At 42.8% G+C, this 27867-nt stretch overlaps 1 protein-coding gene across 6 annotated transcripts in view; it reads right to left on the bottom strand.

Annotated features, from left to right (window-relative positions):
- The window catches only part of TENM2 (teneurin transmembrane protein 2), a 662844-nt gene that overhangs the window by 62185 nt on the left and 572792 nt on the right, over positions 1-27867 (bottom strand). For 4 of the 6 annotated variants that reach the window (XM_059174241.1, XM_059174243.1, XM_059174246.1 and 1 more), the window contains 7 exons: positions 26006-26216; positions 21745-21864; positions 18120-18381; positions 17077-17344; positions 11529-11672; positions 10652-10901; positions 2898-2918 (listed from right to left, as the gene is read on the bottom strand). In XM_059174241.1, the coding sequence (XP_059030224.1) occupies positions 2898-2918; positions 10652-10901; positions 11529-11672; positions 17077-17344; positions 18120-18381; positions 21745-21864; positions 26006-26216 (1276 nt within the window). The remainder of the gene's footprint in view (positions 1-2897; positions 2919-10651; positions 10902-11528; positions 11673-17076; positions 17345-18119; positions 18382-21744; positions 21865-26005; positions 26217-27867) is intronic. The other 2 variants (XM_059174242.1, XM_059174244.1) reach the window with 1 other exon arrangement.

Here is a 27867-nt window from a genome sequence, read left to right as displayed (position 1 = left end):
CATTTCTAGCGTCTTTCCACTTTATTGAACTGGAAAGAATCTAACACAACAGCTTAGTGTTCTCACATGTCCTGGCTCTTAGCTACTGCCTTCTAACTGGACCTGAGCTCCTCAGGCTACGCAGAGGGTTCACGGTTTCCCGTCGTGCTAAAATACCACAGTTTCACTTAGCTGGTAGGAAAGATTCTGCTCTGGTCCTGCTTTTGTGTTTATGTTTTGTGTGTATCAGTCTTCTTTACTTCCCCCTTTGGGTTTGATATGTTTCTCAAGTGGAATTGAGGAACACTTCCATGAGACAAGGTTTTCTTTCTAGTTCATGTTTTCTCAGTGCTTCCAGGATACCAGATCATGAAGACTGGGGCAACCTAGAGTTTTCCTAACTTTGTGTTGGGAGGTTCCAAGAGGGATTCCCCAGTCCACACCTCAGATCTTCTCTACTCTTGTTCAGTGTGGATATGAATAAAGTTGACTTTTTTTTTTTTTTAAAGAAATTTGATGTCTTGCTGATATCACACCCAGAATCTGGATTACTGAGGGAGGAGACATAGTTTTTGAATTTGGGTAATAGTGAGGCCACAGGTGTGAACCAAGATCTGCCAAGGCCCTAAGCTACACTAGGACAGAAATTCTCTTGTGTGTGAGAAATGTAATAGGAAGGCACTAAGCCTCAGAGACTTGGATCTCTTTCTCTGCCGTGCATCTAGCTGTTCTATATGCTGCAGATCAGGACAGACTAAGACACAGGAAACTCTAAACTCAACACTGACACAGCTGGTGACCTGAGGTAAGTCTCTTGGCTGTGTTGGGTCCTAGATTGCTGGTTTGGATAATGAAAAAATCAGGTCATTGCACATGTCCCTTTTGGCTCAAAACCCTACCGTTTCTTCCCTTTGCAGTGTCTGTCGCGTTATAAGAGGTTCCCAACAGAACAGGAGCTCATGCTATTCCTATACTGTTATTAAATCACTGCCTTTAGGATACCTCTAGTCAATGCCTCTCTGCCCTAGGGTGGTAGACAAGGTTTTGATGCCACATGCTGAAAATGAGCACAGGCCTCTTGTTTTTCAGTTATTTTTCCATTGTAGTTTGGAATTATGGGAAGGAAAAGGATAGGAGAGGTGAAGGCAAGATGAGGGGATGATTGTGTTGGATGCATGTGTCTTGTAGACATCAGCTGGTAAATTACTAATTAAAACACCCCTATTTGGGTTCTTCCCCGATTTAAGGAAGAAAAGAACTATGAAGCTATTTTTAGGAACAGTTTGTGAATCGAGACCATCTTTAATTCCAGCTTCTCCTCAGGTTGCTATTAAGACACATAATTGAACTGGAAGTCAAGGTCTTTCTAAAATTCGAGCCTAGATCACTTGTTTAAAAGAGTAGGCTACCAGGGTTCCTTTTCTTTCCTTCCCTACCTTCTTCTTCTTCTTTCTTTTCTTTTCTTTTCTTTTCTTTTTTTTTTTTTTTTTTTTGGCTATTAAGTCTTTAGAGAATATCCACATATGCAAAACAAATTAGGGCAGAAAGGGAAAACTTCATGCCATTTTTTAATTAGATGCTGTACTTTGTTACTGAATGAATAGTGGCTGGCGTGATCAACAGAAGGATGAGGGCACTGCACATCTGTGCCTATCTATGAGCAAGATAATTAATTCTGGGCTTTCTAGGGAGCCCGATTCAAAGAGGCTTTTCAAAAACTCTGGCAGAAGAGCAGATGTGTGAGGATGTGGGGTCAGTCATTGCTGGGGTCTTATTCTTCCCCATGGTGTCATACCCATCCCAACCAAGATTCTTATAGAGACTCTTGGGTAGATGGACAGCCTTGTTTCCATATCTGTGGCTATGGTGAAAGTCAAATGGGGTATGTGAATTTGAATGGAGAGTGTCCTTCCAGGGCATTGCTGATTTTTTTTTTTTAAACTTGGCCCAGTTGGGGCACCTAGAAGCATCCCAGATTTGGAGTATGGAGGAGGCGGCCAAGGGCTTATATGCATGGCTTTTCCACAGACTTTGATGATCCTGTAAAACCTGACTCCTCTCTATGTCTAATTCTCATGTAACATCAGGAAGAAGTCCCTTCCCTGTTTCATTTCAAGAAGTAAGAAGAAGCATTCCCTTGAGTTTTAAAATACGTCATTTTGCTTTTCTATCTTCTTCTAAATAAAAAGGTCACTTTTCCTCCATTTCAGTGCAACCTGGGGTCCTGACATTTTCGTGACTTTGTAATGGGAAGCTCCCCAGAGCCATATGCACACATATGTGTGTTGTGCACTATATATGTGAATTTTACCAATATTGTTTTAAATGATAACCTGGAGCAGTTGAATGACGAAGGCTATTTAGACGAAAACTACTTGGACTACGCCCTTCCTACTCCTTAAAAGTGATTTAACTCTATGAAAATTCCCAATGCATCTGACTGTTGGATTCATTCTGACCAGCAGATTGGCAATTAACTTGTTTTTTTTAAAATGACCATATATCCAGGGGAAAAAATCATTAATGAGTTGAAAATGAGTTTTTGACCCGTTTCCAGTTCATTAAAGCTTTTGTGAACCCAGTCCAGCATTTACAAAAGCCAGAAGTTTGCCTCAACTGTTTAGCCCAATTATGGACCGCACTGAGCAATCGGGATAAAAGTTCGCTGAGGGTTCATTATCTTGCACTTGCATCTCCCGGAAATTCTAATTACTGTCAGCTTATTTGGTTGCTTTTTGACTGCATTTCATAATTGCTAAAGCTTATCATATCCACAACACACAATTAGCACATAAAAAAGTTACTATATTTGGTACATAAAAATACACAACATTACACAAGAAGCACAAAACAAAAAGCAAACACAAGGAAGCAAACGAACCATATCAAATTATACGGGAAAGAGTTCTTGGTCTTACCTATGTTTAAACTCTTTATTTCTTTATAGAAAGAAAACAGAAGGAAAAAGAACAAACAGTTAGCTGAAGAATTGATGATAAAGCAAACACAACATTTTTATTTCTTACATAAAGGGGCCCAAAAAAAGTCTTTTTTTTTTTTTTCCCCCTTCTGGATGACAGCTCCTGATTCAGTCATGTGGGGAGCACTCCTGATTTTGGACTCCTCCTGGCCATTGAAAAATCTAGACAAGAATGCTTGAATTCTCTGACCAGCAATGTGGCTGTCCCATGACATAGGTGGCAACAGGTGAAACAGGTCTTCCGGCTAAAGAAAGGATGCCAAATAGGTCACCTCTCGAGTGCCAATACCTATTGATGAGTAATGGCTGCCAGGAGGGCGGGAGTATGATTCTGAAGCCGAATGCAAGCCCAACTGTAAAGAGTGTTGTGACTCATTTGTAATGTCTGTCCTGGGTGTGGGAGGGAGCCTGGTGCCACCTGTGCCGTCTATTTGCCATTGGTGCATTACAGGGTAGAGTCCGCACCACCCAAGAAAGCCTCTTCCCAAATCCATCTGCAGTTTGGCAATCATTCTCTTGGACCCTGAGAGTCTTAACCATTTCCTATCCCTGCTCCATGACACCTTCCCTCTCCCTGTCTCATTCTGCATGTGTGGGACCCCAAATATGCATTCTTTCTTACAGATAACACCCATAGGTGAAATTCATGGCTATTAATATCCACTCATAACTGCAGCCAAAGACTCCGGTTACTGTTCCTTTTCTGGGAAAGTGGTAAATGTTTTGTTTGTTTGTTTTTGTTTTTAGAACAAAAATACATGCCAGTTTCAACAGGAAAGTGGCTAGAGTTAACACCATTAGGCGAAGAGGAAAGAAGCTAAGGTCTCAATAAAGAGAACTGCTTCTCATTCCTGAGGCTTCTAAGACCACAGTGGAAGGAGTCCTTAAACCCTCTTCCCTTCTGGTTGAGGAGCCAGGTTTCAGGAAAGGGACAAAGAGGGCTTAATGTCCTGATTCCTGCTTAGGTGCAGCCTGGGCCTTTGCCAGGGGCCATGCTTAGTAGTGGGTTTGCACAGGGATTACATTTTTATATTTTATTCCAACGTGTTAGTTTTCGTTAAAAAAAAAAAAAAGTTAATTAAATGATGCTGATAACTCCTGAGCTCTGACTGACATAGTGCAATTTAAGATTCATTCTGCAAAGCCTGGTATGTCAGGGTGGCAGCCGGGAATTCTCGCGTCTATTTTATATTGCTTAATGAAAGTGAAATGTTATCTGCCACCAGTGGTAGTCATATTTGGCTCTTAATTATTGCAATATCAATTCCAGTTTTTTAGTCAAGATTTTGTGAAAAGACTGGATGGGATTTGGGTCTGCAGACCTGACCTACTTCTTTCCCGAGAATATCTGCTTTAAGTTGATTAATATAATATCTATGCTGGGGAAAGAAGAAGGGCAGGAGTGGGGAGACCAAGTCACTGAGGGTATAGTCCAAATGATAATATGGATATGAGCTTCGGAGAAAGGCTGAGTCACTGCTATTCCAGCCCAGGGCCATTGGCAGAGAGGGTGCTTAGCAGCCAACAACCTAAAATAGCAGCACTGAGTCAGTCTATGTAGATCAGCACTGGGGCCTTCCTTACAAGGACAGACCTAAGCTGTGTGTCCATGCCTCAATGATGCAAACCCTTTAGGCAGAGCTTTTGAGGGCAAGGTGGCCTTGGATTCAAGAATCAAGATGGCTTAGCTCTGCACACTGTGTCTCAGTGAGTCTTCTGGGAGGTCTTCAGGGCTCTCCAAGCACACTCAGTTCATCATGCAGAGCCCTCATCAGGCTGTGTTGTGATTTATGTGTGTGTGTTTGTCTTCCAAACTTTGTTGTGAATGGGAGCAAGTAAATATGGATACGGCATACTCATCTCCTTGGTGTTGATTCTTAGTAGCGAGCCCTTGAGAGAGAAAGGACTGGGAAAATGGGTTCTTGAGTGAGAGAAGGAAGAAATGAGGCTGCTTCCCTTAGTGTTGGGCAGACCATGCCTTGGACTTGTTCCAGTCACTCATGTTCTGCTCAGAATCACAAAGCTGCAATCAGTTGAGACTATTGCCTCCTTCCTTTCCAACTATCTCTATGCCATAGAATAGGGTAAAACTGGAGTGGCCCCAGTTTTATGTTTGTTTGAATTCTAAGGAAAGGGAAGCTGGTTGGGATAAATTTAGTTTAGATTTGGGGGAGCATGGTTATGTGACTCATATGGAGTTCTTTCTCTGTCTAGTTAGATTATTGCTAGTCATTATGGTAGAGGAGTGGCTTTCAGATTCTGCAGATTAATCTAGCATTATTAGTGGGAGTGTAATGCCCATGTCACCAAATGGGTGTGGCTTGGCTTACTCTGAGTGGACCCCTAGCTCATTCCATCGATGTTAATGGCCTCCACAACTTGAGAGACATGGAACCAAGGACAAATTCCAACACAAGGCAGGACACAGGTCTGTGTCTCCTTTAACTCAAGCAGGGGGTCTAGAAGCTTTGGTGTGGACCAAACACTACTCTAGGCATCAAAGGGCTAAGACACCCGAGGTGCCTGCTCTACAGAAGCTTACACACTAGCACCCTGAAGACTTACACAGAATATTTCACTATTACCAGGACATCAATGACAAGTTGGCTCATGAGTGTCCACTCAAAGACTACTCAGATTATTCACTGTACAAAGAAACCTGAAGTGCCCAGAAATACTATGAAAGAAGCTTGATCAAGGTTTTCCCAAATTTTAAACTCTTAACAATTTTCACAACATCAGCAGTAATCAATTGTGAACATGAAACATTTACTAATTTATCAATTATCTGAAACACATTTTGACTATCATTATCCTAGAGGAAAGACAGAATATTGATCTATTCTTTCTATAGATAATGACAGTATAAAATCATTGTCATATTAAAAGATGATCAAAGAGTATGCAGCCAAAAAGTGTAGGAAAATAAATATCATGGAAGTGTACTAGTACTTAATGAATAAAAAAATTTAGGCAACTTATCTGGACTTTGTGATGTCTGTACTAACTTTCAGTTTTTCAAAATGTGTAATTTGTTTTGGTTTCTTTTCTGATCCTGAGTAATATTCAGTTTCACTCTGAAATTATGTAAGATTCAGGCTCCATGAAAGCTGGACCCGTCTTAGTAAAAGGGCTTTGAAAACAGTGCCAAGAATTGCTCAAAGTTTCATGGGAATATTGTGGTTATTGTTTTTCTGGGGAGGGATGCTGTGTTGTATTTTGTTTCATGACCTTGGTGTTTATACTCCGACCAGACAAGGAAAGCATTTCCTTGGTAACTAGAACCATCTATTCCTCCCTAACATTCTATACTGGTATCAAGCAGCGTCTCCTGTTGAAATTCTCAGGCGAAGCTTATCTTTGGTGAATGATTCTTCCAACCTCTGCTGCCCTTGCCCTCATTCCTAGGCTCCCACTTTTTTGTGACTCTTCCCTCTTCAGCACTAACATGTCTGGACTGGACAGTTCCCTTCCCTAAAGCTCTTCTCTGATGCAATGCGGCTGTCGCCCCACTTCAACAGCACTGTCAGAATCTCAGCATGGGGAAGTGTTTAGTTGGGAAGTGGAAGTGATATTTAATATCATAATATAATTTTGAATTTGGAAAATACTTTTTTTTTTATTTTTTTTTTTAAGATTTTATTTATTTATTTGACAGAGAGAGATCACAAGTAGGTAGAAAGGCAGGCAGAGAGAGAGAGGAGGAGGAAACAGGCTCCCTGCCGAGCAGAGAGCCCAATGTGGGACTCGATCCCAGGACCCTGAGATCATGACCTGAGCCGAAGGCAGCGGCCTAACCCACTGAGCCACCCAGGCGCCCAGGAAAATACTTTTTTTTAAGAATTTCAAATATCATAGAAAGTGTGAGATTCTTGTGTTTTAGTACAAGAGGTCAAGTTAAGAAAAGGGAGAGAGGCACTGTCCCATACCTTATAATTTATTGCCTTAAATTGTGATCCAATCCCTAAGATAATCTCAAGTTGAGGAGGAAGGTAAGATTTTCCCAAAACAGAAATGCACTCTAGGATGTCAGTGACTGATAAATTTACTCTATAAGCCTTGGGTTTTCCAAGGATCACCTAGAGAGGGTGTAGTTGTAAGAAAGGAATTGGGCTGCTAAGAGTGGATAACAGGTTTTTTGGGAAAGTGGATGTTGAAAATGTCTTGAACGCCAATGGAACTGAAACATACAAGTGATGACCATTTTACCTAAGAAGGCAGCTCTTTTTAACATTAGAAGTTTTCCAAGTGTGTAGAACTTTGCCCCTGATGTTTTGGATAGGCAAAAGGAGGAGGAATAGAGAAGGATAGTGAAGGAACCATGGGAACATTTATATACAGTTCTGATTCAGAGGCTCAGCTCTGGGGTATGAAGTGAGATTGGAAGGGCACCGACTTCTGAAACGAAATCATTCAGCTGCCAACTCACAATGGAGAAAAGACATAAGCAAGACAGTTCTCTTTCCCCTCCTCCTTCCCTCTGCTGGTTACTGTTTTGAAGAGAGGGGATTGACAGCCCTTTGTTTTCTGGTATGTAGTGGGAAGAAAAGAAAAATCAAACCAGTGTTCTTGTAAAAGCTTAACTTTTAATCATCTCTGGATACTTGACTGATGAAAGCAAGAATAAGTCCAGAGGTGGTTAAAAAGTTTAAAAGTCAAACCAAACCAAACCACACATCTGTTGAGGGAAATTGGCAGTTACACTCCCTCTAGCTTGATGTCACCATGTGGGTGAAGCGTGGCTTGTTCTGAGAGGGCCTTTAGCTCCTATCATCAAAGTTGTGGCCTCTACAACTTGAGAGACCTGGAATCAGGGAGAAAGTCCAACAAAAGGCAGGACACTGGTCTGTGTCTCCTTTAACTCAAGCAATGTGTCGTGAGCCCCCGGTGTGGACCAGGCAGGGCCCTAGGTATCAAGGGGCAAAGTGCCAAAGGCATTTGCACTCTAGAAGTGCAAACACTAGGGGCCTGAAGACTTGCATGGAAATAACTGAAAAACAAGGCAGTAAAGAGAGTCAGTTTTGGTGGAAAACTAGAGTTGAAGTGACCCAGAGGAAGGTGAGAATTATTTTTGCAAGGGTGGTCAGGCTTTATGGAAGACAGGAACCTTCAAAATGAGCTTTAAAGATGGACACAATGAGGCAGATTAGATAGAGAAAGTATTTAAGTAGAGTGAGTAGCATGAGTAGTTTGGAGCCAGGGATGTAGCTGGCAAGTGCTGGTTTGGCTGATCACCTAGAGCCACAACAAAGAAGTAAGCGTGAAATGTGGACAAATTGCCAGATTTAAAAAAAAATGCCAGATTAAAAAAAAAAAACAAAAATGCATCCCTCATGGGAAAGCAGAATGCTACCTTCACCCCCTTCCCTGCCTCCTTCCCTGGCTCTCCACTGCCTATGGGAATCCTGAAGAGAGGACTCTCCTAGGATAAAAAGGGAAATAAATGTTTTGGGAAGGAGACCTAGCTGGGGAGCTCTAGGAAATGTGGTTCATCTGATTATCAATTTGACAGCTTGAGGATTATCTAGCCTTTTCTATTTTATCTCTTTCCTCCTCTCATTGTTCATCTTTTGGTTATTATACCTTCCTAGTCCACCCCATGGCCTCCCCTTGTTTCCATGATGGGTCATTGGTTCTTCTAGAACAGTGAGTCTGAATGGTCTCTCCCTTCCTGGTGCCCATCTGTGACCCTCACCTGGGCGCCCTTTGAGCCTGTTTCTTCCCCTCCTAGACCTGTAGAGCTCAGCATATGCTTGGCTAACATCATGCTCAGTAAATGCCCGCTGGATCTCTGAGGCTATAACCTTCTTGAGGTGGAGTTGGGGTTTTCTCCTCTCTCTCTCTTTCTCCTTTAATCCCTCCCAGTGGTTGGCACAGTTGCAGCTCCCAGGAATACTCAGCAGCACTTGCTGATCCTCCAGTCACTTATCTTTCTCCTAGAAGGGGCCACCAAAAGGCAGGTGCAAACCTGCTACTTCCTCTAAGTCCTTCACGTGGTAGCTGAGGCTACTTCAGAAGGCACCACCACCTATGCAGCTGCCCAGGTCAAAATCCTAGTCATCACCCTTGATTCTTCTTTTTTTTTTCTTTCCTCTATTTTATTCCACCTGATCCATCAACAATTCCCATCACATTTACTTTGAAAATATCTCCCAGTTGGAACACTCCCTTATCTCCCCTGCTACACACCACCATCACCCAAATCCTGGTCAACTGTTACACTTCCCTGTGGCCTTCTGTGCCTCTACACTTGCACCCTACAGTCCATTCATTAACACAATGACCAAAATAATCTTTAAAAAAGGAAAATTATGTCATGTCAACTCTACTCCACTTCAACATCTAATAGCCATGCATTGTAATGAGAATATAATTTACACTTGTCAACAAGGTCGTAAGATGCTGAAGCATTAGTCCCCTTCTGACCTTTCTGACCTCCTCAGAGACACTTTCTCCTGACCTCACTACCCTCCAGGCCATATTGGACTTACATCAGTCTCTTAAATAAACCAGATTATTTGTTTATATCAGGGCTTTTGCACAACTTACTCTCTGCCTGAAATACTTTTTCCCAGATCTTCACATGGCTGACTTCATCATTCAGGTCCCATCTCAAATGTCACATAGTACGAAATGTTTCTCTGACTACTCTGTCTCATATAGCTTCCTTAACCCTCCCAATCCCCACCATAGCCCTAGTTTTTACCCTGTTAGGTTTCTCTTAATGCATCATCATTATTATTTTTAATTTGTCCACATGATTTGAAGTTCCCTATCAGACCACAAATACAACAACTAGGGCTTTGCTTATTCCCAACTGTCCCCTCCTCCCTTGGCAGATAGTCTTGATACATATTACACATTCACCAAGAATTTTATCCCTTATTTATAGACTTCATTTCTTCTCCAGTTACAGAACTAGGTTTGAGGGCCTGGAGTTAACTTTCCCAGGAAGAGAGTTTACAAGAACTTTTGCCCAGCACAGAGGAGTCTGGACTTCACATGTAGTAGCAAGCAATGACCAGGAGGACTCTCTCAGGTGTGGCCAGAAGTTGCCTAGCAAGGCCTATGCAGCAATTCTAAGTCATATCCTAGTGAATGTGCAAAGAACCAGAGAATTTATAGAAAGATAGTGCAGAGAGACACTCAATATAAACATGTGAATTAGTCATTGAACATCTGTGGTTCTCAAACCCTGATGTACCTCACCAGCTTCCTCAGAGCTTGTCAAGGATAAAAGATGCCTTGGCTCTTCTCTAAACTTACTCAATCAGTGCTTCTGGGGTGGGCTCCAGCAGTCTGTAGTTTTAAGAAGCATCACTTCTGAAACCACTAAAGCAGACCCATATCTTGAAGTCCTGGTTCTTTCTCTGGGATGTGTCAGATTCTTGTGTGGAGGTTTTACAAAACACAGCTACTCAGGTCCCATCTCAAGCACCATGACCTAAAGCTTTCACCCTTGTTTTTAAGTCAGGTGTTAACAATTGTATCAAATACATGGGTTGTGTTTCATAGATTCAAAAAACAATTTCCCAACCCTTATTTGATTCTGCACCTAGGTTTCAAAGCTCAGCCCATTATGTGGAATATATATTCTCTGGAGAATCCCCAATGTAATCATCATTTACCCAGTGAAGCTCTGTAGCAATGGGAGCAAAAGAGCAAAGGAAGGTTTTCTGTGTGGCCACTTACCGTAACTCCAAAATGCTGGTCACGTTTCGGGAGGGAAAGATGCGCCGGATGTAATTGAAATCTCCAACGAAGAGGCTCCCATCAATTCCAACAGCCAGAGCTACTGGGGCCAGCAGCTTGTTGCCTTCGGCAAGGCCGTTGCAACTGGGACAGGAAATGCTTCGGCGGCGGCCATTGCCCATGATGCTGGTGATGATGGCAGGCTGCTGTGTCAGGAACTGGTTCTCCCCAGTGCCCTTGTGTAGGATTCCTTGGGGAAAGGAATTGGGGATGGTTACTGCAGCCTTCGCAGGAGGATACTTCTATCGGCTTATGGAGGGCAAGGGGCAGTGTTAGAAGAGAAACAGTAGGAAATTTTGACCTGTGAGGAACTCCTTTATTACCTCATGATGCTGAGAGAGCTGTAATGGGGCACTGACCCCTAAGGTTAAGATATCATTTGTAGGGGTAACTGAAGAAGAATTGTGAGGTACACTAAGGCAGATGGTTGGGGAAATACAGCCCAACATTCTTTGACAGTTAAAAGGGGAAGATGGAGGGGTGTGTGGTGTGGCTCAGTCGGTTAAGCATCTTAGGCTTTGTTTTGGCTCAGGTCATGATCTCAGCATTGTGAGATTGAGCCCCACGTTGGGCTCCCCTCTCAGTGCAAAGTTTGCTTGAGATTCTCTTTCTTTCCCTCTCCCTCTGCTTGCATGTGCTCTCTCTCTCAAATAAATAAATCTTAAAAAAACTTAAAGGAGAAGGTGGAAAAACCTCTGAGTATTTTGGACATTTGATGAAAAATGCTGAGAGAAGAGGACAGTCTACCCTTGAATGTCAAGGCTGCAGAGAAGGTTCTGGAGGAGCTGTATTTGGGAAAGAAAATGAGCCCACATACCACTTTTAACGTTGAGAATGTGATGCTTGTCCAGAGACCAGCCACCGAGGTTGGAAGGGTCCAGCTCGAATCCTTGAAGGAGGGCGGTCCTTTTCTCCCACAGAATTAGACTGGGGCAGGTCTCATACTCAAACCCAACAGACACTGAAAGATAAAAGTGGGTGGGGCAGAGTGGAGAAAAGAGTTTCCTTGATTACTCCGGAGCTTTCCAGCTGGAATGAGAAACACATGTTCATGGTAATTCGGATTCCTTTCCAGAAACTCACTCAAGGAGGCGGGTTGATTGCTTTTCTCCTTGTGATTCCACACAATATTAAATTCAGATTTCAAGCTGAACTCAGCCTTGAAACTTTATACAGTAGTACTCTGTGGGGATAGAAAGACTTTTCCCATGAACAGCTGGCTTTCAAAAATGACCCTAGTGACGTAGAAGGAGAAGCATCATTTAAAAATGAAATATAACTCTCCTTTAGAGATGGACAGGAGACTGTTTCTCTCAGGCTGCTGTTCATGGCATGCATTTATTACACTCGGTGTTATTTATTTTAGCTCCCGAGGAGGAAGGCCTATGGAAGCAGAGTGCCTCATTTATAAGGAGACTCTGGAGGCAACAGCTTGTGTAAGTTAAGGCTCTCTATATGATCACTTAGGATTCCAGAGAGTGCCAGGCAAGGCAGGCACGGGGACAAAGCCTGCCAATTATGTGACAATTCAGTGGGGAACAGCATCCAAAGACTGTAAAAATCTTGCATTTGCCACATAGACAAATGGGAGAGGGATGTGGGAGATGAAGAACTTCAGTTCTAACTCGGTTCCTGCTCACACTTCTCGTGGCTCTGTTTTCCCCACATGTAACATGGAGCAAGTGAAGCCTCAGTTTCTCCGAGAGATGTGGTAAGGATAAATGAGACAAAATGCCAAGATGCCACACATTTCTAAAGGCAACATTGCTTCAGAAATACGAGGTGCTGTTATTACTTGTATTCCTACTACATTACATTCTTAACTATGTGTGCCACCTCTCGGGATTTTCCACGGCTTCTTTTAGATCCTGAAGTATAGGAGCATTGATATGAATGGAAGATATGTTTTAGTAAACAACAACAACAACAACCCACATATATTTCCTAACTTGTCCTGTGAAAATTCTAAGAAACAACAATCAACCCAGAAGCAAAGAGAATTGCTGGTGTCTGGCTTGTGGCCTTGAAATATTGTTTCTTATTAAAAGGAAATCAGGCAGGACTCCTTGACGAAATGGCTGGAGCAAGAAATGTGTAAGATGAGACTAGGCCATTTTATTATACCAGAGAGCAAGGAAGAAATAAAAATCTACTCGAGTTATGTCAAAAGAATCTGGGAGTCAGTCTGATGAGTGCCCCACTGACCGAAAATGGGACAATTCAACCATTAGTAGGGATAATAACTTCATTGGGTTGAAACATATTAGATACATTTTATTCTATGAGTTCATGATACTAGAAAATCAATTTGCTACCATTAGAGGATATTAGAGGACCAATTTATTATACTGAAAATAGTAAATAAAGGGAAACAATTGAGCATTTGTCTCTTCTTTCTTATTTGAACTATACCTCATATAACCAAGTAGCTAATGAGAAAATATCTCTATATAAAAGTATTCCCACTATTAAATGGAAAAGCAATGATAAAATTAAAATATGACTTTGCAATTCCTAATGACTTAATGGATCTAGGCAATGAGCATCAGTGGCCACCAAAGTCACAGAAGGAAAAACAAGAAGACCTTATATGCCTCCTGGTGGAAGATGACAGTACCTATCCAGCTGTCCTGCTTAATAGGAAGATCAGAAAATAAGAAACCTGGGAATAAATTTAACCAAAGAGGTGAAGGACCTATATGCTGAAAACTACAAGATGTTGATGGAAGAAATCGAAGAAGACACAAATAAATGGAAAGATATTCTGTGTTCATGGATTAGAATGATTACCATCATTAAGATGTCCACACTACCCAAAACAATCTATGGACTCAATGTGATCGTTAACAAAATTCTAATGTCATAATACTGAAACACAAAAATGAACAACAATCTTAAAATGCGTATGAAACTGCAAAAGACCCCAAGTAGCCAAAGCGATCTTGGGAAGGAACAAAGCTAGAAGCATTACACATCCTAATTTGAAACTGTATCACAAAGCTATTGTAGTCAAAACAGTATGGGATGGGCATAGAGACAGACACACAGATCAGTAGCATGAAATAAATGGTCCAGAAATAAACCCACACATATATGGTCAATTAATTTATAACAAAGGAGGCAAGAATATATTATGAGGAAAAGACAGTCCCCTTAATAAATGGTGTTGGGAAAACTAGACAGCCACATGAAAAAGAATGAAACTGGACGACTATTCTACATCATACACAAAAATTAATGCAAAATGGATTAAAGACTTGAAACCATAAAACTCCTAGAAGAAAACATAGCTGGTCTTGACATCTTGACGTTGGTCTTACAGATGATTTTTTGATTTGACACCCAAAGCAAAATAAGTAAGTGGGACTGTATCAAGCTAAAAATCTTGTGTGCAACAAAGGAAACCATCAACAAAATGAAAAGACAACCTACTGAATGGGGAAAAATAGTTGCAAATCCTGTGTCTGATAAGGGGTTAATATCTAAAACATATAAAGAACTCGTATAACTTGGTATGAAAAGGCAAACAACCCAAGTAAAAAATGGGCAGACTACCTGAATAGACACTTTCCCAAAGAAGACATACAGAAGGCCAACAGCTTCATGAAAAGATGCTCAACATCACTCATCATCAGGAAAAGGCAAATCAAAACCACAATGAGATACCACTTCACACCTGTTAGAATCGCTACTATCAAAAGACAAGAAATTACAAGTACTGGAAGAGATGTGGACTAAAGGGAAGCCTCATGCACTGTTGGTGAGAATGTAAATTGAATGCAGCCACTACAGAACACAGTATAGAGGTTCCTCAAAAAAAAATTACAAATAGAATTACCATATGACCCAGAAATTCCACTTTAGGTATCCTTCCAAATAAAATGAAAATGCAAACTCAAAAAGCACCTGTACCCCATGTTCATTGCAGCATCACTTACAATAGCCAAGATATGGAAACAATCTAATTGTCCATTAATGGCTGAATGGATAAGGAAGGTGTGTGTGTGTGTGTGTGTGTGTGTGTGTGTGTATGTGTGTGTGTAATATTATTCAGCCACAAAAACCCTGAAATTTTGCCATTTGCAACAACATGGATGGACCTTGAAGGCATTATGTTAAGTGAATAAGTTAGAGAAAGAAAACTACTGTATGATTTCACGTCTAGGTAGAGTCTTTAAAAAAATAAAACAGAGTTACAGAGAGAGATTGGCTTGTTGCTAGAGGCAGGGTGTGGGAGGTGAGAGAAGTGGGTGAAGGGAGTTAAAAGTAAAAACTTCCAGTTATAAAATAAACAAGTCTTGGGAAACAATGTATGGCATAGCAACTATAGTTAATGATACTGTATTGCATATGGTAAGTTGCTAAGTGGTAGGTCTTAAGAGTTCTCATCACAAGAAAAAATATTTATAACTATTGTGTGATGGATGTTAAGAGACTTGCTGTGATCACTGCACAATATATGTAAATATGGAATGTTTTATACCTGAAGCTGATGTAATGTTGGATATCAATCATGCCTCAATAAAAAAATAAAGTTGATCTAGATTAAAAAAAAAAACCCTCAAATCTGAACCTTAGAAAGCCTCAAGATTCCTCTCTCACCTCAGTTTACAAGAGATCTAGAACAAAGCAATATTTTAAGCAGACACAGGGACACAATCAGAAAACAAACTAGACTATAGAAATTCTACAGGCAAACAATGCAGTTGATGTAAAATAAAATATAGAACTTAAAAAAAAAGGAGCTGGACATGAAAGGGAAAACTATAGCTTAAAAAATTTTAAGAGAAATCAAAATTGCAAAAGGTGAGTCTTATTTGGATTCTGGTTAAAACAAAGCACTAATATTTTATGATATTCATAAGAAAAACAAAATATTAAATAATGGACTATTTGAAGATATTAAGAAATAAGTATTTTAAAAATTGTGATAACTGTTGGCATGTTTTTGAAGAGTTTTTTAGAGATACATGGTGAAATATTATGGATAAAATGATGCGATATCGGAGACTCAGAAAAATATCAGGAGCAGGGAGGGAGGTGGATGAAAGAATGGAAAAGCCAGTATCCATCATGACTTGATAATGCCAGAAGCTAGATGCACGGGAATGCACTATAATATTCCAACTACTTTTTGATGTTGGGTATTATTTTGATATTGGTAAAGACTGGTATAGGATTTGATGGGTCACTTTATATTAAGTGGCACTAGTTACTTCAGTCACGTATTACCATCTTTATTAAGAAGTACCTGAACTTGCCCATGAACCAGACCACTAGAGCCATCTCCTGAGCATGTGTAACCTGCTAGATATGAGGATTTAGGCAACTCCTTCACCCTCTCCGTCCTGTCTTATTGGCACAATGGGGTAAGGAGAGTGCCTCTTTGATAAGATTATTGAGAGTTTACTGGGGATAAAGTATTTAGCGTGGTGCTCTGCACAAAGGGAGTGTCTCATAAATACTGGCTGCCGATGACAGTGAGAATTTCCAAGTTTGCTGGCTTCTTATTTTGGTAACTTATTATAATTCTTGGAAATTGCAAGCCTAGTGGTGAAGAAAATATAGGATTCTGGATTTTAATTAATCCCACACAGCTTTCTACAAGTAGGAAAAGATACTGGGTCGGTTGGTATTCATCCACAGCTCACAAGTCTTCAGAGACTGATAACCAACAGACTCTTTTCTTATGGTGGTCTTTCATCAGTGGGCCATCGTGCAATTCCCTTGAAGGCACAGGCTGAAACACAGCATGTGACTTTCACATCCCCTCCAGCTCTGTTTTCTGATTCTCGTGGTGCATTCTGAGCCATCTGCAAGTGCTCTCTGGAACATGATCTAGCCCCTGTTCCGCCTCTTTTCCCTATCTCGAATGTTCTCCTGTCCATACATTCTACCCACACTGGCCTTCTCTTTATCTTTCAAACACACCTAGCTCTTCTTGCCTTTCTTCCCCAGAAAAAGAAGGCTCTGTCCCTGATTTTCACATGGCTCCTTCTTGTCATTCAAGACAAGAAGGTGCCAAGAAGAGCAGGTGCCCCTGCTGAAGTGTCACCTGCCGAGGAGACTTCCCTGAATGCCTCCCACCCCCACAGTTCCTCTTGCCTCCCAGCAAATATCACTGATTTTTACTTCAATATTAGCCCATATCACTGCTTGATATTTTCTTGTCCCGTCTGTGGTTATTATGTTGATCCCTCAGTAGTGCAGAAGGTCCACGAAATAGGACTCTTGTCTTCCTCACTGATTACTGCATTCCTCTCGACTAGGATAGTGCCAGTAGAACTCCTGGTAGGAACTGGATATAGATCAAATTAATGCATGACTAAACCCAAGAGTCAATAGGAGTTGAAACCAAAACATACCAACAGCATCAGAGAGTCCATATACCCTTTGGCCGTAGGCATCTGTCTTATCCCAGATGAAGGTGTAGGCCAGGTTGGGAGAGGCCTGGAATGACTTCTGGAAGAGGTGGCCCTCTACAGCTACCATCAGGTGAACCTTGATAAGGTTCAGGGGCACCGTGGACTGGGTCATGGTGATCTTCAACAGAGACTTATAGCCCGCGGTCCTGGAGCTCAGGTAGCGAAGCTTCACATTGGAACCAGGGAGCTCAATTTCTTCATGAAGAACCTGGGGAGGAGATACTGCAACCAATGAGTTCTGGGCAAGTGGGCCGCTTACACACCCGAGGTTGCCTCTCTGTTGCTCTGCTCACCATAGCGTCATGCCTTACGTGGGGGGCAAGAACCACTTCCCACGACTGAGAGAGAGAAAACAAAAACAAAAACAAAAACAAAAACATCCAAACTTTATCCTACACCATGGAGTGAAGGGGCTGAGGTTATGATTTTTGGATTAATAATTATTCACTGTTGTGTTTCTTTTTAAAAACCACACTGTTGGCAAAAGATGTAAATAAGAACAGCAGGCTTTATTGCTAGCTGCATGTAAGGAGGCCACAAGAGGCTGTAATTATATGAACCTGCAACTTCCAGTGACAATTGGTATAAAGCAACAGGGAGGCAATAATGTAATATGCCCTCTGTCCTAACACTGATGTAGATCGTTAAAGTGCCTCTTATCATGTATCTCTGTGACTAACAGGAATAAAAAGCAATTTGCAGGTGGGTTGCACATATGTATATTGTTTTTATTTTATTAACAGCTCCGGTGACTGCCAAAGCCTTGAACGACTATCTGAAAACATCTGGAATATCCAGGAGAGAATCAGTTTTCTCTCCAGTGACCATGAATCCTATGGTGTTCCTATTTTTTTTTTTGTCCCTCCCCCTTAATATTAGTCTCTGGCCCCCCTAGAGTGTGAGATGAGTTGAGGGGAAGCTGGCCAGCCGGTCTGGGTGAGGGCAGTATGGAAGAGTCCGACCCTGGTACCCGCCATTCCTACCTGGGTCTCCGGCACGATGGGATTCTGCCCCGGGGAAGCACTGAAGAAGGTGGACAGCGGGGAGGAGATGATGATAGGATCCGGTCGGACAAAGCCACTGAGGTCACAGCTGGGGATAGAGTTCTCCTCGGTCTTCATGACCAGGGTGTCCATGGCGTAAAAGCTATTCCACGGCAGCCACACGGTGCGCTCCTGGCTCATGAACGGGGCTCGCTCGAAGTGCAGGGTCAAGGAGGCACCCCCGTTGGCGATCAGGTCAAACCTGGACAGGGGAGAAGCGGGCTCAACTGAGCGGGCTGCATTTACCTTCAGAAAAGGCAGGGGCTCTGAACTCCAGCCCTGAGGGCAGTGCATAAGAGAACGTGGGCTTTGGAGGCAGATGGGCCGAGTTAGAACCCAATCTCTGCCACTTCCTAGTTGTGCAGCTGTGGGCACGTTACCAACCCTCTCTGAGCTCCTTTCTGCATCTGTGAATTGGGAAAAATTATACCAACTTCCCAGAAGGGCTGAGAGAATGACATGCGAGGAGTGTGGAGCACGGGTCAGCACACGAGGCACCCCCGAGCTAAATCCAACCTGCCACCTGTTTTGGCAAACAGAACTTTTATTGGAGTACAGCCACGCCGATTTGTTTACTTATCCTCTCCAGCTGATTTCGTGCTACAAGGCAGAGCTGAGTAGTTGTATCAAAAACCATATGGCATGCAAAGCCTAAAATATTTACTATCTGGCCCTTTACAGAAAAGTTTCCTCTGCCCCTGATGTAAAGCGCTTAGCATTGTGCTGGGCTAACACAAGTGTTCCATAAATAGTGGAGTTATAAAGATCACTGCTAAGTCATGGGAGAGCCTCATGAATGCTTTCATCTCATCTACCCGGACTATTATGAAATATATATTTGGTTCACGGAGCATTACCGTTGGAGAGACAACTGACATATGACGTTAGTTTCAGGTGTGGTATAACATAATGATTTGAAATGTTGCATATATTACAAAATGATGGCCACAAAAAGTCCAGTTAACATCTATCTACGCGTAGTTACAAATATTTTTGTGATGCAAACCTTTACGATTTCTTCTCTCAGCAACTTTCAATATGCATACAGTGTTATTAACTATAGTCCCCATGCTGAATATTACATCTCCAGGATTTTACTTATTTTCTAGCTTGGAGTTTATACCTTTTGAACCCTTCATCTAACTTGCCTAGTTTCTGATATTTTTGATAATTGTTCTTAAACCTTATTCTGGTTTGTTCCTCAAGAGCTGGACAAAGGTGTATTCCTAGTAAAATGAAACAAAGGTAGTTTTTTCCCAATTAACAGAAAAGGAGGAGGTTGATGGAGAGAAGTCTCTCAGTTTTATGTTTCTTTTCCTCCACCAGGATCTCAACTCTTCAAGGATGAAAGATGGTGAGGCTTTCTTGCTCACTTCAGAATTCCCAACAATTAACAGACTTGCTGGATCATAATAAAAACAGTGAAAATATACAGGTCTGCTGGCTTCACCCATTTTGGGTAATACTTCTGGTGGGTTTCGTTTGTTCGTTTGTTTAATTTTAGTTGTTTACTTCTGTTTTTGTTTGTTTACTTTTGGTGTTTTAAAAAAATTTATTTATTTATTTGACAGAGAGAGAGAGATCACAAGTAGGCAGAGAGGTAGGCAGGGGAGGTGGGGGAAGCAGGCTCCCCGTCGAGCAGAGAGCCCGATGCGGGGCTAGATCCCAGGACCCTGAGATCATGACCTCAGCTGAAGGCAGAGGCTTAACCCACTGAGTCACCCAGGCGCCCCACTTTTGGTGTTTTTTTTAATAGACATAAAACGCATGGGTGAGGAGCACAGGAATACTAAGGTAAATATCTGAGCACAGGATATTTGTTTGTCTATTTAATTTGGGCGTGCACACTGCTGGGGATGGTGCTGTACAGGACACAGGAGAGAGTCAAATGTCTTGATATGATGGAACCAAATCATCGATGTCTGTGGCACACATTACTACACAACAGATTGTGTGATTCCTCAGAGCCTTCACAAATATATCCTGTTATTTCCAAGGCTTTGCAAACTGAACAGGCTGAAGAATCACCAGTCCTGGAGGTTGGATAGATGATATGGGAAGTGGGTTTGGGCTGTAATTAGTCAGGAAGCAGCTGAGGGGGATGGGGCAGCATAAGGTAGGGGCAGGCAGCAGGCCAAGGGCTTAGAAATGTCCTCTGCATTGCCATCAGACTGCAGGGTAAGAACACTGGCTTCTAAGAATGAACAAGACCTGGGATAGTTCTGCACACTACACATCACAGTCAGTCCTAGCGCGTTGAAACAATTAGATTTGGCTGTAGAAGTGTATGAGTGAGGGGGCACCAGGGTGGTGTAGTTGGTTAAGCATCCAACTCTTGGTTTCAGCTCAGGTCGTGATATCAGGGCCCTGGGATCAAGCCCGATGTCGGGCTCCACGCTCAGTAGGGAGTCTGCTTGGGATTCTTTCTTCCTTCTTCCCCTGCCCCTCCCCCCACCCACCTCTCTCTCCCTCCCACTAAAATAAATAAATAAATCTTAAAAAAAAAAAAAAAGAAATGCATGAGGGAGCTATCAGAAGCTTTGTGAATATTGGGATTTTGGTGGAAATCATCAGATGTCTTCTTGGAGTTTCAGAGGTGAGGATGTGAGGATAGGGTTAATGGGCTTGTCAATTTGGAAACAACCTGCAAGGCTACCTTAGGACATTAGAGAGTAAGCCCAGACTCTTCAAGGCAAGAAAAGGCAAGGCTGTACTTCTTACCCACATGCTACATCCATGATTTTCCAGACTCCTGTTTTCTAGAAAAAAGTCTTACATCAGATTTACAGTAACTGTTTTCACTTTCATTTGGAATACAAGGCAATAGTTTGTGGGGTTTTTTTTTTTTTTTTTTTTTTTTTAAATCTCAGGGTGGGTGGGTGATTTCCTCATCCCATAGATTTCTTCTCTTCTTCTTCTTCTTTAAATTTCAACTCCATGCCCAGTGGATTAAGGAAATAACATAGCTTTCATCTTGGTGGGGGCTGCACGGGTGCATGTTTCCAATCAGAAGATAATAGGAAAAGGTTGCCGTCTTCACGCAGCAGGGTGACGGCTAAATGTATTTAATTAGACTTCTCTGATTACATCCCACCCCCTCAAAACAGGCACGAAAACAACACAGCTCCTAAAGCCACAGATGAGAGCAGAAGGGGTTCACCACAGGACACTATGTCATGTGGATCCTTGTCACCCTGCACTGCCTTTGATTTAAAATAGGAGTGAGTTTCCAAACGCCGCTTTGCCTTTTTCTTTTTAGAATAGGCCCTCCCCCCGCTCCAGCTCCAACACATGCACAGACACAGAAAAGCACTTATCTGACATGGAAGAAAGGAGAATGATGGTTATCGGCAGCCCCAGATAGCCTGTCCCTTCTCTCTGTTTTTAATTTTGGATACCATGCCATAAAGCAACAAACGTATTTGGGGGGATCCTCACTGGGGCTCTGGCCTGATGGACATCCCAGTCCACAAGGGGAAGCCACGTGGTTCCAAGGCAGTAGCCCCATCTGCCTCTTTGCTTGCCCCCTCAGCCCTGAGTAGGTAGGGCTCACGGAGATACTTACGTGCCATCTTGGCGGGTAATGGTGTAGCCGTACTTTGGGTATTTGACAAAAGACACGTTCACTCCAACCAGAGGAGTCCCATCTGTAGTTACCACTTGTCCTCGTATGAGAGAAACCAAGCTGAGAGAAAAAGAAACATACGACTTGAGCCACACAGAGGAGAATAAGACGACCAGGGGGTGTGTCAAGTTTTCCTCCTATGTTGCTGCTGTCCCCACCCATCCTCCTTTGGTCACTAGGCTTTCAACATTTATTTCTGGATTCATATGATCACACCTCATGGGGAGGTCTTCATGCTTGCTTTCCTTGAGGAGCAGAACTGGTGACATGTTGGAATGAAATCCCCGGACAGCCTTCCCATTCACTTAGATGGGCAAAGGAGTCTCCTGTGCACAGTCCCTCTACCCTTGGCCTTGCTCCATTTCCTGACATCATTTGGCTTTTGTTTGGCCCGAGCTTCAGGCTGCCCCTCATAACTCATGCTTGTGCCTTAGTCTGGCACAGAGAGTATTATACGCGGGTGAGAGCTTCCCCATCTGGCTACTCATTTCCTTTTTCGGCTTTGGAGAAAGGCAATGTTACTCTTCTCCTCCAGGCTGGGATGTCAGAGGGAAGAGAGGGAAGCACACAGAGGTTTTTCTTTCTTGTCTTTTCTTTTTTTTTAAATGAAGCTGGGACATCTACATACATTGTGTTTTGTTGCCCTCTAAGAGCAAAATTTCTTTCAATCCATGAGAGCCCGAGGAAAAGAGAATATGGGAGATATATTTTTTTCTGGATTCTATCTTAGATTCTGGATTCCACATAACTCTCTTTCTGTTTGTATAAAATTCCTGCTATTTGATGGGGCAGGGGTTGAAATCCCACACAACTTTTTTCCCACTGTCAGCAAAAGCTATGATCTCTCCAGATCATAGTAACTAGAACTTTCTTGAGGATGCCACTATCCAATGAACAACTTCTGCAAAATCCCATAAAGCAACAGAGATAGGACGAGAGTCTTCTCAAACACCACAGGGGGAGAAGGCACATGCCTCCTCTTACCTAAATTTTCTGATTTCACAGAAATGGGCTAATGAGAACTTCCATTTTTGCATTTAGCCCCCAGCCCACCAAGCAGGTCTACAGCTGTTTTTGTGAGCCTTCAAGCCACTGGGCATTTGGAAGAGGCAGAGAGGTACTCAGGTTTTCAGGTTCCTGGACAGAGTCCCAATTTCTAGGCTAGGTAATCAAACTGACCTGTTCTTTGCCAGAATCTTGTCCAAGTCTGCTTGATTTTTGGAATGCACTTACTTCTGCCATCTCAGGTGACCCCAGAACTGGAGGGGTGCTTTCTCCAGGCACCTCTCTTTTTATTAGCAATACCCCCAACTGTTCAACTCCAACCCTTTGATGATCTCGGGAGGGCTTAGACTGTTCCACTGACAGCTCTAATTGTCTGCTACCGTCAGCCTAACAAATGCATCCCATTTTTAGCTGGTTCCAACTATAATGCTAGAGTCTTTTGAAAGTGGAAAACTAAATTATGAAAATAATTCTTTTGTTCAATTCCATTTCCTTATCTTAGTGCAGACTAAGATTTCTTTCATGCCTTCCGAGACACTATTTTAAAATCGATGTGTGTTGATGACCACAAGGTACAAAGCATTTGTGATGAGAAAACAAAATTGGGAGTATGCCCCGCAGTGGTTTTTTTTCTCCCCTCCTTTTTTATACCACTGTTATTTCTTTTAAATCATTCCCATAGCATGAGATTTTGTATAGCGTCCCAGGAATAAAAGAGGCCTAGTTGCCTAGGCTTCCCACCCTCTATTTTCCTAATTCTTCATTGTTGCTGGCTTCATATCGTTTCTAGGAAGACAATTCACAGAAAAGACTCAGCTAAGACATGCTATCAGTTCATTTCTATTTATGATTATTGATGTGTAACAATTATCACATTATCTAGATAGTGAGATCTGCTCTATAAATTATAGTGGTGGAGTCAAGGCATTTTAGTGATTTTTGTATGCCATTATCTCGGGGAAATGCCTTCTTAGAAGTCTTGAATTAACTTCTTTTTTACTCCTCGCTTTCTCCTTCATTTTTCTGTCAGAGGATAATGCACTAAAATTCTCATGCTTGGTGAACTTCAACCTGTCTTGGAGTAACATTTTGTATTTCTGAATTATGTATCTACGTCAGTATGTTGGAATGTGGGCTCACGTGGGGGGTGGTGTCTACGGTGACTTTCAAAGCTCCAGAGATGCTTTCTCTAAAGCAAGCCTCTTCCTCCCAGATCTCTGGGGCTGGTCTAGTCCACCAGATATTCTGGAGTCCCTGCCTCCTCTCCTGAATCTTGGCTGTAGCTCAAGGTGCCTTCTGGAAATGGCAACTTGGATAAGAAGGAGAAGACTGAATTTTAAGGGACAAAAAGGAGAGTATCAGGAAATGACTGGATTTAGGGTGGGAAAAATGAAATGCTAACAGGAAGCTGAACAGAGCAGGGGCCTTTGAGTTGCATTTACTGTACAAGCAAATTGATGCAAGCCCTCCTGGAATGCTCCCAGCCTGGTGCTAGGGCCACTCGTGACTCATTGGCAACAGGAATTATGTTCATTATTAAAGGGAAACATAGCTGTAGAATCCCTGTCCCAGAACTAGGATTCTAGCAGGCAAATGCTTCTCTGATCAAAGATTTGTGGTTTCTTTTATTTTTGAGGGGTTCTTGTATTAAATAATACAACTGTGCAAGTATATTCTGTAATATTCTAATTTTATCAATCAAGAAACTGAAGTTTATGAGGTTAAATAACTTGCCTAATGTGGCACAGGCGAGGGGGTGTCAGGGCTGAACTAGGAGACGGCTGAGATTATTTTTTCTTTTCTGTTTTACTTTTAGGAAAGCAACAACAGGTGAGAGGCTAAAGTTGCTGGCCCAAAGTGACCATGTTAAGAGCCCTCATATACAAACTGCTGCCAGGAATTGGGGCTGCACACCTTCCCAGAGAGTTCTTAGGGGTTGTGGAATTAATCAGCTGTACCATTACCACCTCCCCATCCCACCAGACTGTCCCAAGGGGGAGGAGCAGAGTCTAAGTCATGGCCTGATGCTGTTTCCTCCCCAAGGTCTACTGGGAGGGGCACCAAGAGAATCATTTAAAAAGCTAGGGGCTCCCGTGGGAGGTGAAGTCTGGTATTTCCATTACGGGCTGGAAGCCTGCTTGAGCAGCATACTTCCTGAGTTGCTGCTGGGCCTCCCCAGAACTGAGTGAGGATAAGAGATATAAGAGAAGGATGGCACGAGGAGGAAGGTAAGAGGGCTGAGGAGGCCAGGAGCACCCCGTTCAACTTCAAGTTTCCTAGAGGTTTCGTGAAAGAGGACCCAGCCAGCAACTCTTCTTTCCCGGTGGGAAGGAGACCCGAAATGAGACAGACAACCCCAAGAAGACCTCATATCTGCAGACACTGTTGACATCTGGACCCAGACCCACCAAGAGAGAGATCTGTGAGATGCAGGCAGGCCGTAAGAAGACCCTTGCCTCTCTGTCCTTCCTCTCACCCTCAGAATCATGACCAGTACCTTGGAGCGGATGGGGCGCCTCAAAGCCAACTCTTCCCTCATTCTCCTTTCCAGGGGTACAGTTCTAACTTGGAAGGGAGGGGCCAAGCGGACTGTAAAAGAAACCCAGAATTTTCCCCAGAACTGCTTCAAATTAGCTACTGAGAGCAAAAGTAAATTCAAGAGAAACCCCATCATTTTGGAAAGAAAGGGAAAATGCCCCAGCACGACATCTTGCCCAAAGCAGGTCAATAGCAGGTATAATTGATAGGGTTGGGGGGAGGATGGGAAACAGTCTACATAAAGGCTCTGGCTTAGGAGAGGCGCTCAATAAATTCTAATTAATGCTATTCAGCTAATAGCTGCTTTCAAAAATACTCTGTTGAATGAAGTATTTCAGGGGTGATCAGACAAAAGGTACTATCAGAGGTATTTTATAAAGAGATAAAATAGTAACAATGATATAATAAAATAACAGATCAGAAAAGTGATCTCAAAACCAGACCATCCACAGATGTGTCCAGCAGCTTCTGGGGTGAAGGTGGCCAACTTCCACAGACAGGAAAGAGCCCTCTGTGAACCAGAGAGAGGAGTTGCCCTCATGGGGTAGTTTCTAGGCCAACGGGGCCCGCAGAAAAACCAGGAGCACTTCCTTCCTCCTGCTCTGCCAGGAAGGAGACCAGCCACCTCGGCAGCCTGTATGGACGGAAGGGTGCCCACCTGCTGTTGAAGGGGTTGTCTCCAGGGATGATGTGGGTGCTGTCTTTGCCTGCCAAGAGCTTGATGCGGTCGTAGAAGGACTTCACGGCAGGTGAGTCTGTCTGGCTCTGCTGAATGATGTCCAGGGGGTCCCGGGACCCTCGGCAGAGCAGGCTGTTCTGACAGGCTGACTGCAGGCAGCAGTCAGGGTCCAGGCAATCCACCAGGCCATCTGGAAGGACAGAGGCAGGACCACGGTCAGGGCATTTCATGGTAAAACGCTGCGGAGAGATGCTTGCACCTTTGCCGGAAGAGCATCAGCCCCTCCCAAGGGTTTTTGAAATGGCAGAAGTCACACAAATGGGCCTAGTTTAATTCCAGCACACATGCAGAGAAAAGCAAAGACCGAGAGGTGGATGAATGATTATCCCCAGACAGTAGGTGAGTGTGCCTCTCTCTGTATTAGACTTTTCTAGGATTTCTACTTTTTTCGGTCCTGAGCAAGTGTTATTTGAGTGGTTGGAAACAAAAACAAGCATTTTGCTTTTGAACAGCACAGCACAAAAAATTATCCATAGCTGGTTCTTGGGGGCCTTTGCTAATGCGCGTACCAATCATCGAAAGTCTTGCTTGAATGGTGAAAATGTTCCATGCCTGTTCCCTCTCAGACAGGGAGTGTAGTGCTGACCAGTTTGACAGCTGGGTGGGGGGAGTTCTACATTTTCTGGGAAATGCAGAGAAACGGCTTTAGTTGTAGTGCCCGGAAATTAAGCTATTGGTTCACCTAATCGCTTCTGGTGCTACCTTGCTGCACACCTGTAGCACTTCGAACATCCTGATTTACTTGCCCAGATCCCTGCCCCTCCATCCCTTTCTGGTCATTCATCTACAATTCCTATCATTCATCTATAACACAACAAATATTTGAGTGCCATCCCTGTCCTGGAAATGAAACATGGGACAAAGGATGAAGAATGATGGTGTTCTGAAGGAGCTGACTGTACAATGAGGGGGAAACAGATATGATTCATCCTCTAAGACCCAGACTAGGTATGGCCCCCTTTTCTAGGAAGCCTTCCTGGTGATGTCTCTGGCTAGGTTAGGGTATCCCTGCTCTGTGTATCCCTGAATTTGAGCTTGTCAGAGAATGGTTTCACAACAAAATCCCATGGGGAGAATCAAGGGTCTACCCCAGAGCTTCCCAGAGAGAGCCTCCAGAAGCAGGTCCTGGCACCTGCCTTTTATACAGGCTTCTCAGTTGATTTTAATGCACAGTAAGTTACAGAAACCTTTGAGAATGCCAACTTCCTTGTGCTACGGTTATCTCTGTGTGCTTGCGTTCCTGTTTGGAAAATGAGCTCTTTGAAGAGAATAACACTTATTCATTTCTATATTCATATTTTACTCAGTGCCAACCACAGAACTGGGTACTCAACAAATGTTTGTTGAATGAATAAATGAATGTTTCCCTTTCTTCATTTGTGTGTTAAGGCTGAGCATGGGAATGTTTCGGGCAGTCTTTGCTCCTTGGAATTCCCTATTAGAACGGATTCGTTGGCCAACACTTATTCACTCTGCTGGGCACTGACTGAACATGCAGTAGAGAGAAAGTCTTGGAGAATAATTTGCTTGCATCTCCCAGATTTGATAGCAAGGTACTTTGGGGCCATAATTAACATCGTAGGAACATGTACTCAAACCCTGGGCTGTGGCTTGACAAACATGTGTACTGGAGTACTGAATCAGAGGCCTGCCTGCGTGTTTTAAATTTACTACAATGTAATTTTTTGGCATTACTCTTTCCGTTTGGTTCTGCTAATGAAATTGAAATATGTAATTTCACCAAAGTTCCACTGTAATTTAGCAATTAATGTACAATTATT

The sequence above is a fragment of the Mustela lutreola genome, chromosome 5 (genome assembly GCF_030435805.1).
Source record: "Mustela lutreola isolate mMusLut2 chromosome 5, mMusLut2.pri, whole genome shotgun sequence".
NCBI lineage: Eukaryota > Metazoa > Chordata > Mammalia > Carnivora > Mustelidae > Mustela > Mustela lutreola.
The sequence above is the reverse complement of the archived record's forward strand: the minus strand, read 5'-3'. Positions and strand labels throughout refer to the sequence as shown.